Source organism: Bactrocera dorsalis, chromosome 6 (assembly GCF_023373825.1).
Source record: "Bactrocera dorsalis isolate Fly_Bdor chromosome 6, ASM2337382v1, whole genome shotgun sequence".
NCBI classification, from domain to species: domain Eukaryota; kingdom Metazoa; phylum Arthropoda; class Insecta; order Diptera; family Tephritidae; genus Bactrocera; species Bactrocera dorsalis.
Genome location: NC_064308.1, coordinates 23,432,214 through 23,445,437, shown reverse-complemented (window position 1 = coordinate 23,445,437; position 13,224 = coordinate 23,432,214). Strand labels below are relative to the sequence as shown.

Sequence of the window (13,224 nt, the reverse complement as noted above, 5' to 3'; positions counted from 1 at the left end):
AAAATACTGTGATGCGCGACAGTAAATGGCTTATAAACAAAAAATGAATTGACAGATTGAAATGAAATTTAACGTACGTTTATATGAAGAGTGTACCAACAAAAGAAAAAAAAATTGGGCTAGTAGCAACGCCCTCTCTTATCAAATGACAAAACTTTTTGAACCTATTTTGAGTTAGAGCATACCAAGATATCTCAATCTTTACTCAAGTTGAGATGATGACGGACAGACAGACAGAAAGTCACTCGTTCTTCAACTTTTCTTGTCATCCTGATCATTTATAAATATATAACCCTATATCTATCTCGCTTAGTTTTAGGTGATACGTACAACCGTTAGGGAACCAAACTATTATAATCTGCAGCAACAGCATATTTTAACTTTGTACGATATAAGAATTTAGAAATTTTAGTATTATTTAGATATCATTTGTTCCTGTTTTTAGGAATCATTTTAATATATGTATGGGTACAATTTAGAACATATTCTTCCTCAAAAATAATGCAATTGGTATGTATTTGGAATAGTAGAAAAGAACTGCAACCAAATACGCAGTGAAATAGATTATAACTGGTTCAGTAACCAGTCGTTGAGTATGTATTATACCACGTGAATCCTAAAAGACTGATGCCATAACCTTTCGAGCCGACCTTTTCGTCTTTCCACGCCTGAACCGGTTCATCATGTGCAGTCCACTAAAATGACTGTCGATTTGACTCCACTGGGAAATGATGGAGCTATATTTCTATTGTCACACACCGACGCAAAAATTCGGTTTTATTACAATTAAAGAGCTCTCAAACATTTCTCCAAATCAGTTATTCGTTGTTTTTGTTGGATTGTGAAATTAAGAGGCTCCCACTTTGCGCAGAGCTTTCGCCTCTTTAGAGCATCATTGTTCTCGGTGCTCATTTCCCCTGTTTCCAGCTTAGCAGATATGTATCTTTTCAACGGTGGATTTCCCTGAGCCTAAATTCAACAGTATTTTCCCCCAAAAAGCGACGCTTTATTAACACACGTAATGCTTTATGGTTCTTGATGCCATGGCAGCGGCATATGGCGGAAATTTAAGTATAGTAGACTGAATATATAACATTTGTATTGTGTAAATATGGAATAATTTACATTTTTTATAGGATATTGTCCTAATTTCAAATTTCAATTAGAATGTTTAAGAAAGTTCATCTTACATTATTTAGATTATTTTGTTTGGAGAAAAGTAACACATTATCAACAAAAATAATATGCGAAATGAGCTCTAGTTTATGATTACACGGATTTCCTTAAATGTTATTACAAATACTATAGAGGTATTCAGGCCGAACTTGTTAATCTGGTAATTCGTTAGTTGGCACTTCGTTAAAACACTTAATTGTGAACATACTTTTTGCTCTATCTAGGTGGTGTACTAGATTTGATTCCAAAAGAGCTAATTCAATTTTATTAATTACTTACTTTTGAAGAATTCGTCAAAAACTAGCAGCAAATTTATTTTTTCGTAATAAATCAAATGAACTTTTTAGGCAACAAGGCAAAACAAACAGCCGAATTGATAATACCAAGTAACGAAAAAATTATCAAGCCTGCCAGTCTGGTACTTCGTTACTCGGTAAAACGGCAATCTTTTAACTTAACAAAAACAAAACGCGTGTAAAAACCACTGAGCAACGACTAACGAATTAACAAAGCTGATCTGAATACCTCTTATAAAAGACAATGGTGATCCTTAGATGGTATACGAGTACAGTATACTCTCGAAAAGTAAATCGATTGGTATTTTGGGTAATTTACTTTCTCGAATAATTTACTTTTCCAAATATATACATAAATTATCTGTTTTGATAATATTAAATGCCTTTATAAACTTAAAAAATTCATTCATTTATTTGCTTCAATAAAACATATGGATTTACATGAAAAACATATTTACATTTACATACATATGTATTTACTATGAAGAGAAAAAATCTTGAATATTCTTTTGTTTTTTTTTCATTTGCAATATATTTTCTGACCATTTTTGTACGACAATTCAAAAAGTCTGACACCTGATTTGCATCGTTTTCATTTTTAAACCAGTGGATCAAAATGTGTACGCTTTGAATTGCTTCCGCATATGTCACTTTGGGTTCCTGGCTGATTTCTTCTCCATCTGAAGTGTCTGACAAAATTTCTATTTCATCAGCAGTTTCTTTGTTTACTAAAAAGACGCGATAAACAAGAGAGTAAGTGCTTTTGCAACATCGTAAAAAACGCTGCTTGCTTCGTTTCGAATTTTTTATCACACTCTCTGAAAAGTAAATTAAAAAATTTACTTTTTCGAGGTGCATGTATAATCTTAAAGGTGATTTACTTTTCCGCGATTATTCACTTTCTGAGAATTTACTTTTCGAGAGTATACTGTACATGTACGTATACGAGAAAGTCTTATTGATTTTGATTGTGATTTTACGAGTAATTTGTAAAACAAAATTAAATATTTATAACATGCGAATCGACTGTGTCGAAAGCATTTTCGAAATACAAACTGAGAGTAGGTACGTGATTTCTTTTCCATAAGACAGTATTGGCGAAATGTGCGAAATAAAGTAAAGCATCTTTTGTTTGTTTTGTTTTGTTTTTTTTTGTACTACAAACCACAAGGTTCTTTTTGATATAATTTTTTTATGCTTTTTTATAACAGATCTGTAATCTAGTACATCTGTAGAGACATTATTGGTTTTAAGAATAGCTACTACCAATACGTTTTTCAGCGTTGGGGGTAGACATTAAATAATTAATAATTCTATTTTTGAGACTTGAAGGATTTTTTTAACTTCGGATGTGAATTTTAGCGAATTTTAGTGATACAAACGAGACTTGGAAATTTGAGCCGCTCGAGGAGCAGAGAGGCGAAATGATTAACTAAATTTTTTTAGTCGAAAATTGGGCCGTTCGGGCTATTTATATATTTAATGTTGACATGCGAATAGGAGCTGGAGAGCATTTTTATATCCGCGCATAGTTTCTTGGGTGAAACTTCGGTAAGTTTTTGTAGGCAAGTCCTTAGCTTCTTTAATATTTTTTCAAAACATGGATAGGTAAGTTCTTTTGTATAATGTCCCTAGAGATTGTTTCTCTTCTTAGAGTTTTGATAGCTCGTTAGACCAATATGGTGCGTGACTTTTGAAGAGTTTTTTACCCGTTCGGGGGATAGAAAAGGGAGCAGAGGTTTTAATTATTTTGGTAATCGTATCTGTAGTGCTGCATGTGCATATATGCAATTTTGACCATTTCCCCTTGTCGAAAAGAAATTTGGGCTTATTCGAACTTTTACTGGATAAAGAGGTTGATAGGTGAGTTATTACTGAAAAATTATCACTGTTATATACATAGATTAGTTAAGTTTTGGCTGTTTAGTTTAGGGGCGATAGCAGAAGAAAAAAGGACTAGGTCTATGTCCGTGAACAAAATATGAGTATATGTACATAAAAGTGCGTAGGATAACCCCAAAGAGGACACCAATATGAGAAAAGAGAAAAAAGTGAGAAACCGAATTTGTTTGTAGTGAATTGGTTATGTATTTTTGTGGAATGAGTGGGATACTTGTTTGGTTGAATTTGTACGTACATAAAAGTGCGTAGGATAACCCTAAAGAGCACTCTAATATGAGAAAAGAGAAAAAAGTGAGAAATCGAATTTGTTTGTAGTGAATTGGTTATGTATTTTTGTGGAATGAGTGGGATACTTGTTTGGTTGAGTTTTCTTTTTGTTTGGGTAAACTTGAGGTTAGGAGTGCTTTTAGCAGCAGTTAGCAAATCACGTCAGTTATTTTTATACTCTTACATCATGTTGCTGCAGAGTATAATAATTTTGTTCTTCTACCGGTTGTTTGTATCACCTAAAAATACCCGAGAAAGATATAGGGTTATTTATAAATAAATGATTAAGATCGGCTTTGGTAGATGGTGGAGTTTAGTCCTTTTCGATTGGTCAAATTGTGTGACATTCGATCGTTCGGTTTGTATGGCAGCTATATGCTATAGTAAGCCGATCTGAACAATTTTTTCCGATATTACTTTATTTCTATGAGCAATAACTCACCCATGCAAGCATTTGATTCCGATCATTTAGTTTGACCTGAATAATTTCTTCGGAGATTACATTGTTGCCTTAGAAAATAATCTGTACCAAATTTGGTGAATATATGTATCTTGTCAATTGCAAAAGTTTTCCATACCAGCACTAGATTCCGATCGTTCAGTTTGTATAGCAACTATATGCTATAGTAAGCTGATCTGAACAATTTCTTCGTATATTACATTATTATATTATAAAATAACCTGTGCCAACTTTTGTGAAGATACATTGTCAAATGTGAAAGTTTTCCGTACAAGAACTTGATTCCGATCGTTTAGTTTGTATGGCAGCTACATGTTATAGTGGTCCGATATCGGCAGTTCCGACAAATGAGCAGCTTCTTGAAGAGAAAATGACGTTTGCAAAATTTCATAACGATATCTTAAAAACTGAGGGACTAGTTCGTATATATACAGACGGACAGACAGACGGACATGGCTTAATCGACTCAGCTGAACATACTGATCATTTATACATATATGTATGTATATACTTTATAGGGTCTTCGGCGCTTCCTTCTGGGTGTTACAAACCCTGTTCAGGGTATAATAACAACGCAGAGCTAATGCTCGTATGGATATTTGGTGTATGGCTTATACTGATTGTTGCTCCTAAACCAGCCAGTTGCATTCATAACAAATCAAATGTGACGTCTAACATAAAAAAATAGCGGAAAAACTACAGTGTTGATTAAAACATCTATTATAATTTGAGGTATACAGAAGTATTTTCGAAGCATTGCACAAAGTAGTGCAATATATAAATGGAAACGATGAAGTATATGCGCAAAATTTCAAACTGATCCTTCTTCAAAAATAATACAATTGCTGAATATAAGGAATGGTACAATAGAACTGCAACCAAATAAGCATGTGCAATGGATCATAACTGACTGATTACTGAAGTCGATGAATATTATACCACGTGCATCCCAAAAGACTGTTGTCATAACCTAGTCAGCCGAATTTTTCGTCTTTCCACGCTTGAGGACTGGTTCATAATGTGCACTCAACTATGCTGACTGTCAATTAGACTCCAGTGTGAAATGTTTTTATTGTCACACACCGATGCGAAAATTCGGTTTATTACGATTGAAGAGCACTCAAACACTCCTCAAAATCAGCAATTCGCTGTTTTTATTGGAGTATGAATTTGCGCGCCACCCACAATGCACAGAGTTTTTGCCTCTTCGAATCTTTCCAACTTAGCAAATTTCTTTACAAAGCTTGATTTCCCTGGTGTAGAACAAAAATTCAATTTTTCCCAAAAAAGCAATACTTTATTAACACACAAAATGTTTTTTGTAAACTAACACAAGCTGCTTCACCCAAAATGCTATATCTCATTAACTAATCAGTTTCCAAATCTAATGTATGTAAATGTAATGAAATTTGACAAACATGATCCCTGTCAAAAAAGTGAAGCCGAGTTTGTAGAAGAGCTTAACAGGACTACTGCCACTCCCACTAAATGCCATAAGTCGAAAACTTATAAACATATATGTATAACTAAGCAAGAAATTAAGATACAAAACTGTAATTTGCACAGGAAGTTACAGTAGCAAAGTATTGAAAAATTTGCGCACGGCTTACGCGGTTATAGCCGAGTTAACAACAGCGACAGTCGATTATTCTTTTCGTTATTTGACGCATCTTGCTCCACCTGAGTGGAGGTCTTCCTCTTCCTCAGCTTCCACCCTGCGGGTACTGAACAGAAAACGTTCAAAGCTGGAGTGGAGATAAAGCGGCGCAGTTGTTGAGGTCTCATATTTTTTTATGGATTGAAGAAATCATATAGGAAGTTTTCTTTGTTTGAAAACTAGCTTGGTATCTAAAGGCTATGAAACGTCCTTCCCAATTCTGACAGAGCTTTTGGTGTTGCTCATCGTCAGCATACAAAGCCGTATTATTTTTGTGGGAATACGAAGTTTAGACATAGCGGTTGTGCTGTTTAAGGCGGCTTAAGATCGACAAAAAGATGGTGTGTGAAGATCTTCCTTTCACGGGTATTTTCCAAGATTTGGCGCATGGTGAAAATCTAATCGAAAGTAGATTTTCCAGGTCTAAAGCTAAACTGATAAGGTCTAATCAGTTTGTTGACGGTGGCCTTCAGTATTTTACACATTACGCTCAGTAAGACCGTATATTCGATACTAAGAAGGCTTATCCCATGGTAATTGGCGCAGATTGTAGGATTTTTTTGTGGATAGGGTAGATCTCACTTTGGTTCCAATCATCGGGCATACGTTCGTCCGACCATATCTGTCAAAGAAGCTTATTCATACACCTTGTCAGTTCTTTACCGCCGTATTTGAATAGCTCGGACGGTGTGTTACACTTTCACTGCCTTCAGCAGGGTCCTACAAGAGTATGATCCGGTCTTGAAACCTTCCGTTCATCTCTCATATTTTCGTAGAATTTTCGGCATTACCTCTGTCGGTCGGCTTCTAATTTCTTTATACTCACCCATACCACCGACCCACCCGAGGTAAGCTGTTTGCTTTCTCTCCACAGCGACTCGACAATCATCTTCGTACCAGCTGTTCTTTTGACCTTCCCAAAACGTAATGGTATCGATTGCAGCTGTAAGTAAGGAGTTAGAAATTAAGTACCGGACATTCCAGGTTCATGTCCTCATAGTCCTTAATACGGTTGCTATGGTCGTTATCAAAAGTGGGGTCTTTCATCCGAGGCTTCAACATTTGCTCACATTTCCAGGATGCGCGACGAGAAGCATGACTAAACCCCATTCCACCACCTTCATTACGGTGAGAAAATAATAGAGATAAGGCAAAAACCACGCCTACTTCTCATAAAACACAATTCTAAATTCAAACTGTTTCTTTCAAGTTCAAGTATACAAATCAATATATAATCTACTTATATATGTATATGTATGTATATCTTGATGGGATTTGGGTGACACAAAGAGCCTTTAGGTCAGTGGTCGGCATTTCTTAGCACAATTGTGCAAACTAACTTCACACGTACGCTTACGCTCTATCGTTCAGTCGTTGTCGAGCCAGCAACGAATTAACATCGTGCAAGACTATAGCGCAAAACCAAATATGCCCTGCGAGAAATATTTTATGATATTAAATGCCTTTGGTGCCTTTTATGTTCCAAGTCTTTAAAAGATAAAAGGGAATATATCCTTAAAAGACATTTTGTTAATTTTCATTATACTATTAATTATTTATAAAATTTGCTTGATTTTAATTCCAATTTCTCACTGGGCTACTTTTTTTTCGTGCTCACCAACGCAGTGACAGATCCTCTCATGCCGACCACTGCTTTAGGTAATCAAAAGGGGTTTTCAAAAGGGACAGCAAACGACGCCATATATTTTCCCGCTCTTTTGATGTTTCTCTTCAGTAAGGTTTTATGGAAAGATATACTTACGATCCAAACGAGTCCAAATTATTAAAATTTTTTACACAAATTCGGACTTTAAGATCGGGGTTTCAATAAAAGATTTTTTAAATATTTTGTAAAACAAAAACGATTTGGAATATCAATGAAAATCTTTATTAGTGTGCAAGTGCATTCGTACGTACTCCATTGCATCCCGAAAAAATTACGTTTGGTGCTGTTAATGAGCCGGCATCATTGGGTCGTACTTCTTCCGTGATGATCAACACCGGCACCTGTGAAAGGGAATCACTACCGCTCAATGATAACCGAATATTTTTGGCCCGAAGTGGATGATATGAACTTGGAAAATATGTGCTTCCAACAGGACGGCGCCACAATCCACACAGCGAATAACACAATCAATTTATTGAAAACCAAGTTTTGTGAACGTGTTATCTGTGTTATCTCACAAACCGCATCGGTGAGCCGAAGCGGCCACGCAAAAGAAACCGAGTTCCATACATAATGGAATAAAAAATTTCATTGATATTCTAAATCGTTTTTGTTTTATATAAAACTCCGTTATGTTGTCGTTTTATGGCTGAAAGTTAACCACTGCTACCTCTCATATAACGGTTACGTTCGAGAAAAGGAGAATTCAACTAAAAAAATGATACCGCAGACTAACACATGGATCAGTTAAAAATTAGAGACTGAGTGTGGCACACCCCTTTTTGAAGAGAATTTTGTTTTATAAAGGCTGTTATTTGAAACATTAGCTCTTTGCTCTTTACACCGACATTTCAAATATTTATAAAGTTATTAAATAAAACTAGCACATATAGTGCTCATCAAATGTTTTAATCCTGATCAAAAAAAAAAAAAAATCATTGGGTTATTACATGGGTTATTTCTAGTACTTTGTTTCAAATATGTATGAAGTATTTCAGTACATCAAATTAATTAAATTCATTTCTTAAAAGCAAAGCACAGCCCACACAAAACAACATTTCTTTTTCACGGAAGCGTCAATGAAATGTTTCAAGAATTTCCCTGTATTTGTTTTTAAATATTCAGAGTTGTGAAAATGTGCTGTACTTTCTTTAATTAAAGGGAGTTGTAGAGCTTTTGAATAAAGATTACTTTTAGTATCAATCACTCATGTATGTTATGTTCAAATGAAGCTTTTGTATATATTCAGCGAATGAAATACTATATATTACATAATGTTTTTCAAATTTTTTTCTCCAAGTGGCATATGTGCAGTAATCAAGCAGTTGTAGTTGACAAATGTAGGACCCCATACAGCGATAACATTGGCAGTAACCTTATTGTATTAAATTAAAATTCGTCTGATAAAAATGGCTTTATTCGCACCCGCCCAAACTCATTCGATTACAAAAAAATCGAACCATATACACACGAAATAACGTTGTGATAAAAGTACTTAAATAATACATTGCTTATAAGTATCTTATTGCATATATATGTATGTAAAGGGTGATTTTTTAAGAGCTTGATAACTTTTTTTTTAAAAAAAAACGCATAAAATTTGCAAAATCTCATCGGTTCTTTATTTGAAACGTTAGATTGGTTCATGACATTTACTTTTTGAAGATAATTTCATTTAAATGTTGACCGCGGCTGCGTCTTAGGTGGTCCATTCGGAAAGTCCAATTTTGGGCAACTTTTTCGAGCATTTCGGCCGGAATAGCCCGAATTTCTTCGGAAATGTTGTCTTCCAAAGCTGGAATAGTTGCTGGCTTATTTCTGTAGACTTTAGACTTGACGTAGCCCCACAAAAAATAGTCTAAAGGTGTTAAATCGCATGATCTTGGTGGCCAACTTACGGGTCCATTTCTTGAAATGAATTGTTGTCCGAAGTTTTCCCTCAAAATGGCCATAGAATCGCGAGCTGTGTGGCATGTAGCGCCATCTTGTTGAAACCACATGTCAACCAAGTTCAGTTCTTCCATTTTTGGCAACAAAAAGTTTGTTAGCATCGAACGATAGCGATCGCCATTCACCGTAACGTTGCGTCCAACAGCATCTTTGAAAAAATACGGTCCAATGATTCCACCAGCGTACAAACCACACCAAACAGTGCATTTTTCGGGATGCATGGGCAGTTCTTGAACGGCTTCTGGTTGCTCTTCACCCCAAATGCGGCAATTTTGCTTATTTACGTAGCCATTCAACCAGAAATGAGCCTCATCGCTGAACAAAACACGCGCGCGAAACACATTTCGAACCGAACACTGATTTTCGTAATAAAATTCAATGATTTGCAAGCGTTGCTCGTTAGTAAGTCTATTCATGATGAAATGTCAAAGCATACTGAGCATCTTTCTCTTTGACACCATGTCTGAAATCCCACGTGATCTGTCAAATACTAATGCATGAAAATCCTAACCTCAAAAAAATCACCCGTTATAAATACATACTGCTACCGACTGAGTGGGCACAAACTTCAAAAAGTTATTTAGTAGTTTTAAACAGTCAATCAAGTAGACATACTTGAAAAAATTTTCGCGCACTTTCATGTATAAATAAATATATATACATACACATATATATATATATAGATATATATAAATATCATGTTTCAATATTTGCAAAGAATCTGCGACAATCGCAAAAAATCAAATACTAATGAATGTGTTAAAATTGCTACAAATGGTAATGAACTGGAAGTCATCTCCACAACACCGTGCATACCAATTAATACAACCGCTTCAACCTTACCAAAGGCGTCATTAACATCCGCAGAACGCACACGAAAGTTTAGTATTTTATTGAAACATCGACTTTGTAATACATCCTCAGAAACATTGTATGTAAGTAGGAAATATATCTATATATATAAAATTAAGTGGCAAAACTTCCTGTTCGCATACTCCTCCTAGACGGCTTGCCCGATTTCAATGAAATTTTCAGGGGTGATTGGGGTCCGTTTGGAGGGTGCACATAAGAAATTTAATGGGTGTATCATTGCACGTTTTGCAAAAAAAAAAAAATGATACATCCCGCCTATACAAATTCTCCTGAAATAATGTTTTGCCGATAGATTGGCAGTCCTGTCAAATGCCTTTACTAATAAACAGAAACAACTGGCAGATGTTTACAATTAATAAAAAAAAAACACTGACATCGCATGTTGAACGTTTTTTCCTGAATTGATTCGATTGTTCAAAATCGCATTGGACCGCATGCCGTCTGATAACCATCGAATCGTCATCAGAGCAGACAAAATGCCGATGGGGCAGCATGCCAGACGATTCAACGCACCAACAATCGATGAGTTGGTAATCGTCATTGTTGGTGAACAGTTTGAATCGCGAGATATTGTACTGCACCGTAGAAACGAACAACTTTAGCGTGTTTCCGAGCTACACCGTAGTTATAATGCATTACAGTATCCGATATTATTCTGGAGAGGTGATGACGGCTATCACATCAATATGCGATTGATAAATCGAAGAAATGTTACTACCGATTCAATATTTTGTGTATTGTTCATTTATAGCCAAAGAAACACCAAAAAAACTCAGTGCAAGAAGACAACTATATCCTGAAATGTCGCAAGCTTTTCCATCAGTATTTAGTTGATATGTATGCGAAGATCGAGACCGAACGTGTCCACTTTATTCGATTCAACCAAGCGAAATTGCGTTCTGAAGAGTACATCCATTTGAGAGATGCCGTGATGAATGATGCAAATGTGAATAGCATTGGACGTCTGACAATATTGCCAGCCACATACATCGGCAGTCCGCGCCATATGCACGAGTATACGCAAGATCCGATATCGTATGTGCGCCATTACGGCAGTCCGGATCTGTTCATAACGTTCACGTGCAATCCCAAGTGGAATGACATCAAATGCCATTTGTTCCCCGGTCAATCAACAACTGATCGTCACGACTTAACAGCACGTGTATTCAGGAAAAAGCAAAAAGCAATGATGGATTTAATTGTGAAACTTCGTGTTTTTGGAGAAGTTCGATGCTGGATGTACTCGATCAAATGGCAGAAAAGAGGATTACCGCATGCACACATCTTGATTTGGTTAGTTCGAAAAAATACGACCAGATCAGATTGATAAAGTCATCTCAGCGGAAATTCCAGATGAAGCAATCGACCCACAATTGTTCAACGTTGTAACAAAAAACATGGTCCACGGCCCTTGCGGGGCTATTAATCCAACGTCACCATGCATGATTGACAATAAGTGTTCAAAGCGCTATCCTAGAGCTTTAGTTGATGATACAATCACTGGAAATGACGGATATCCATTATATCGGCGTCGATCCGCTGAAGATGGCGGTAATTCAACGGTCATAAAAGTTCGGAATCAAGACGTTGATGCACATCAATGTAGAATATTGCAACTCTGTCAAATCGATCAAATACATCTGCAAATACGTAAATAAAGGCAGTGATATAGCAGTTTTCGGAGTGGTTATCAGAGAATAGATGAAATTCAGCAATTCCAAATGGGCCGTTATATAAGCAGCAATGAAGCGGTATGGCGCATTTTATCGTTCCCAATACATGACCGGCATCCCGTTGTTCTTCATTTGGCAGTTCATCTCGAAAATGGTCAACGCGTTTACTTCACTGTAGACAATGTACAACAGAGCGCAGCACGACCACCGCGGACAACACTAACTACCTTTTTCGAGTTGTGTGAAAACGATGAATTTGCAAGAACATCGCTATATTCCGAAATACCGCAATATTTCACTTGGAATCCATCATCGAAAACATTTCAACGACGAAAGCAAGGGGAGCGTGTTGACGGTTATCCAAATGTCCGTAAAACCGATGCCATAGGACGCATTTACACCATCCATCCGAACAACGCCGAATGTTTATATTTGCGTCTACTATTAGTCAACGTGCGCGGACCAAGATCATTTGATGATTTGAAAACTGTTAACGGTCAGTTGTGTGCGACGTATCGTGAAGCATGTCAGCGATCGCATTTGTTAGAAGATGATATGCATTGGGACACCGCACTTCATGACGCATCACTCACATCTCATCCAAAACAAATACGCGTACTATTCGCCATAATAATATCTACATGCCTTCCGTCAAATCCGCAAGAACTGTGGAATAAGTACAAAGCCTGCATGACCGAGGACTCATTAATTATGGCGCGTAATCGAGCAGACTTGCTATATACATACATTACAAATGTATAATGATGCTTTGATATTGGTTAAAGATCTGTGACTTACAATTGCGAATAAGGCATTAGCGCAACTTGGCATAACTGCGCCCAATCGTTCAGTGATGGATATGCTTGACCATGAGCTTCAACGTGAACAACAATACGATTGCAATGAATTGCGTGCTTTCATGCAAGCTATCATTACCAAATTGAATATTCAGCAGAAAAATGCTTATGATAAGATTACACGAGCGGTTGACAATAACGCCGGTGGAGTCTACTTTCCGGATGCGCCCGGTGGTACAGGGAAAACGTTTGTGATCTCTTTGATTCTTGCAACTATACGGTCACAGCAGAAAATTGCGCTGGCAATTGCTTCGTCAGGCATCGCTGCTACTCTACTTGATGGCGGCCGAACAGCACATTCTGCATTGAAATTACCGTTAAACATCCAAGTCGTTGAAACACCAACGTGCAACATATCGAGGAATTCAGCAATGGCAAAAGTTTTGCGAGGAGCTGGAATAGTTCTATGGGATGAGTGCCCAATGGCTAACAAAAAGTCATTACAAG

The 13,224-nt window shown here is 36.6% G+C and overlaps 1 protein-coding gene across 1 annotated transcript in view; it reads left to right on the top strand.

Annotated features, from left to right (window-relative positions):
- The window catches only part of LOC109579847 (nuclear pore complex protein DDB_G0274915-like), a 40,279-nt gene extending 32,281 nt beyond the window's left edge, over positions 1–7,998 (top strand). Inside the window, exon 5 of the mRNA XM_049459982.1 lies at positions 4,620–7,998. Coding sequence (XP_049315939.1) covers positions 4,620–4,685 — 66 coding nt within the window. The 3' untranslated portion in view covers positions 4,686–7,998. The remainder of the gene's footprint in view (positions 1–4,619) is intronic.
- The last annotated feature ends 5,226 nt before the right edge of the window (positions 7,999–13,224 follow it).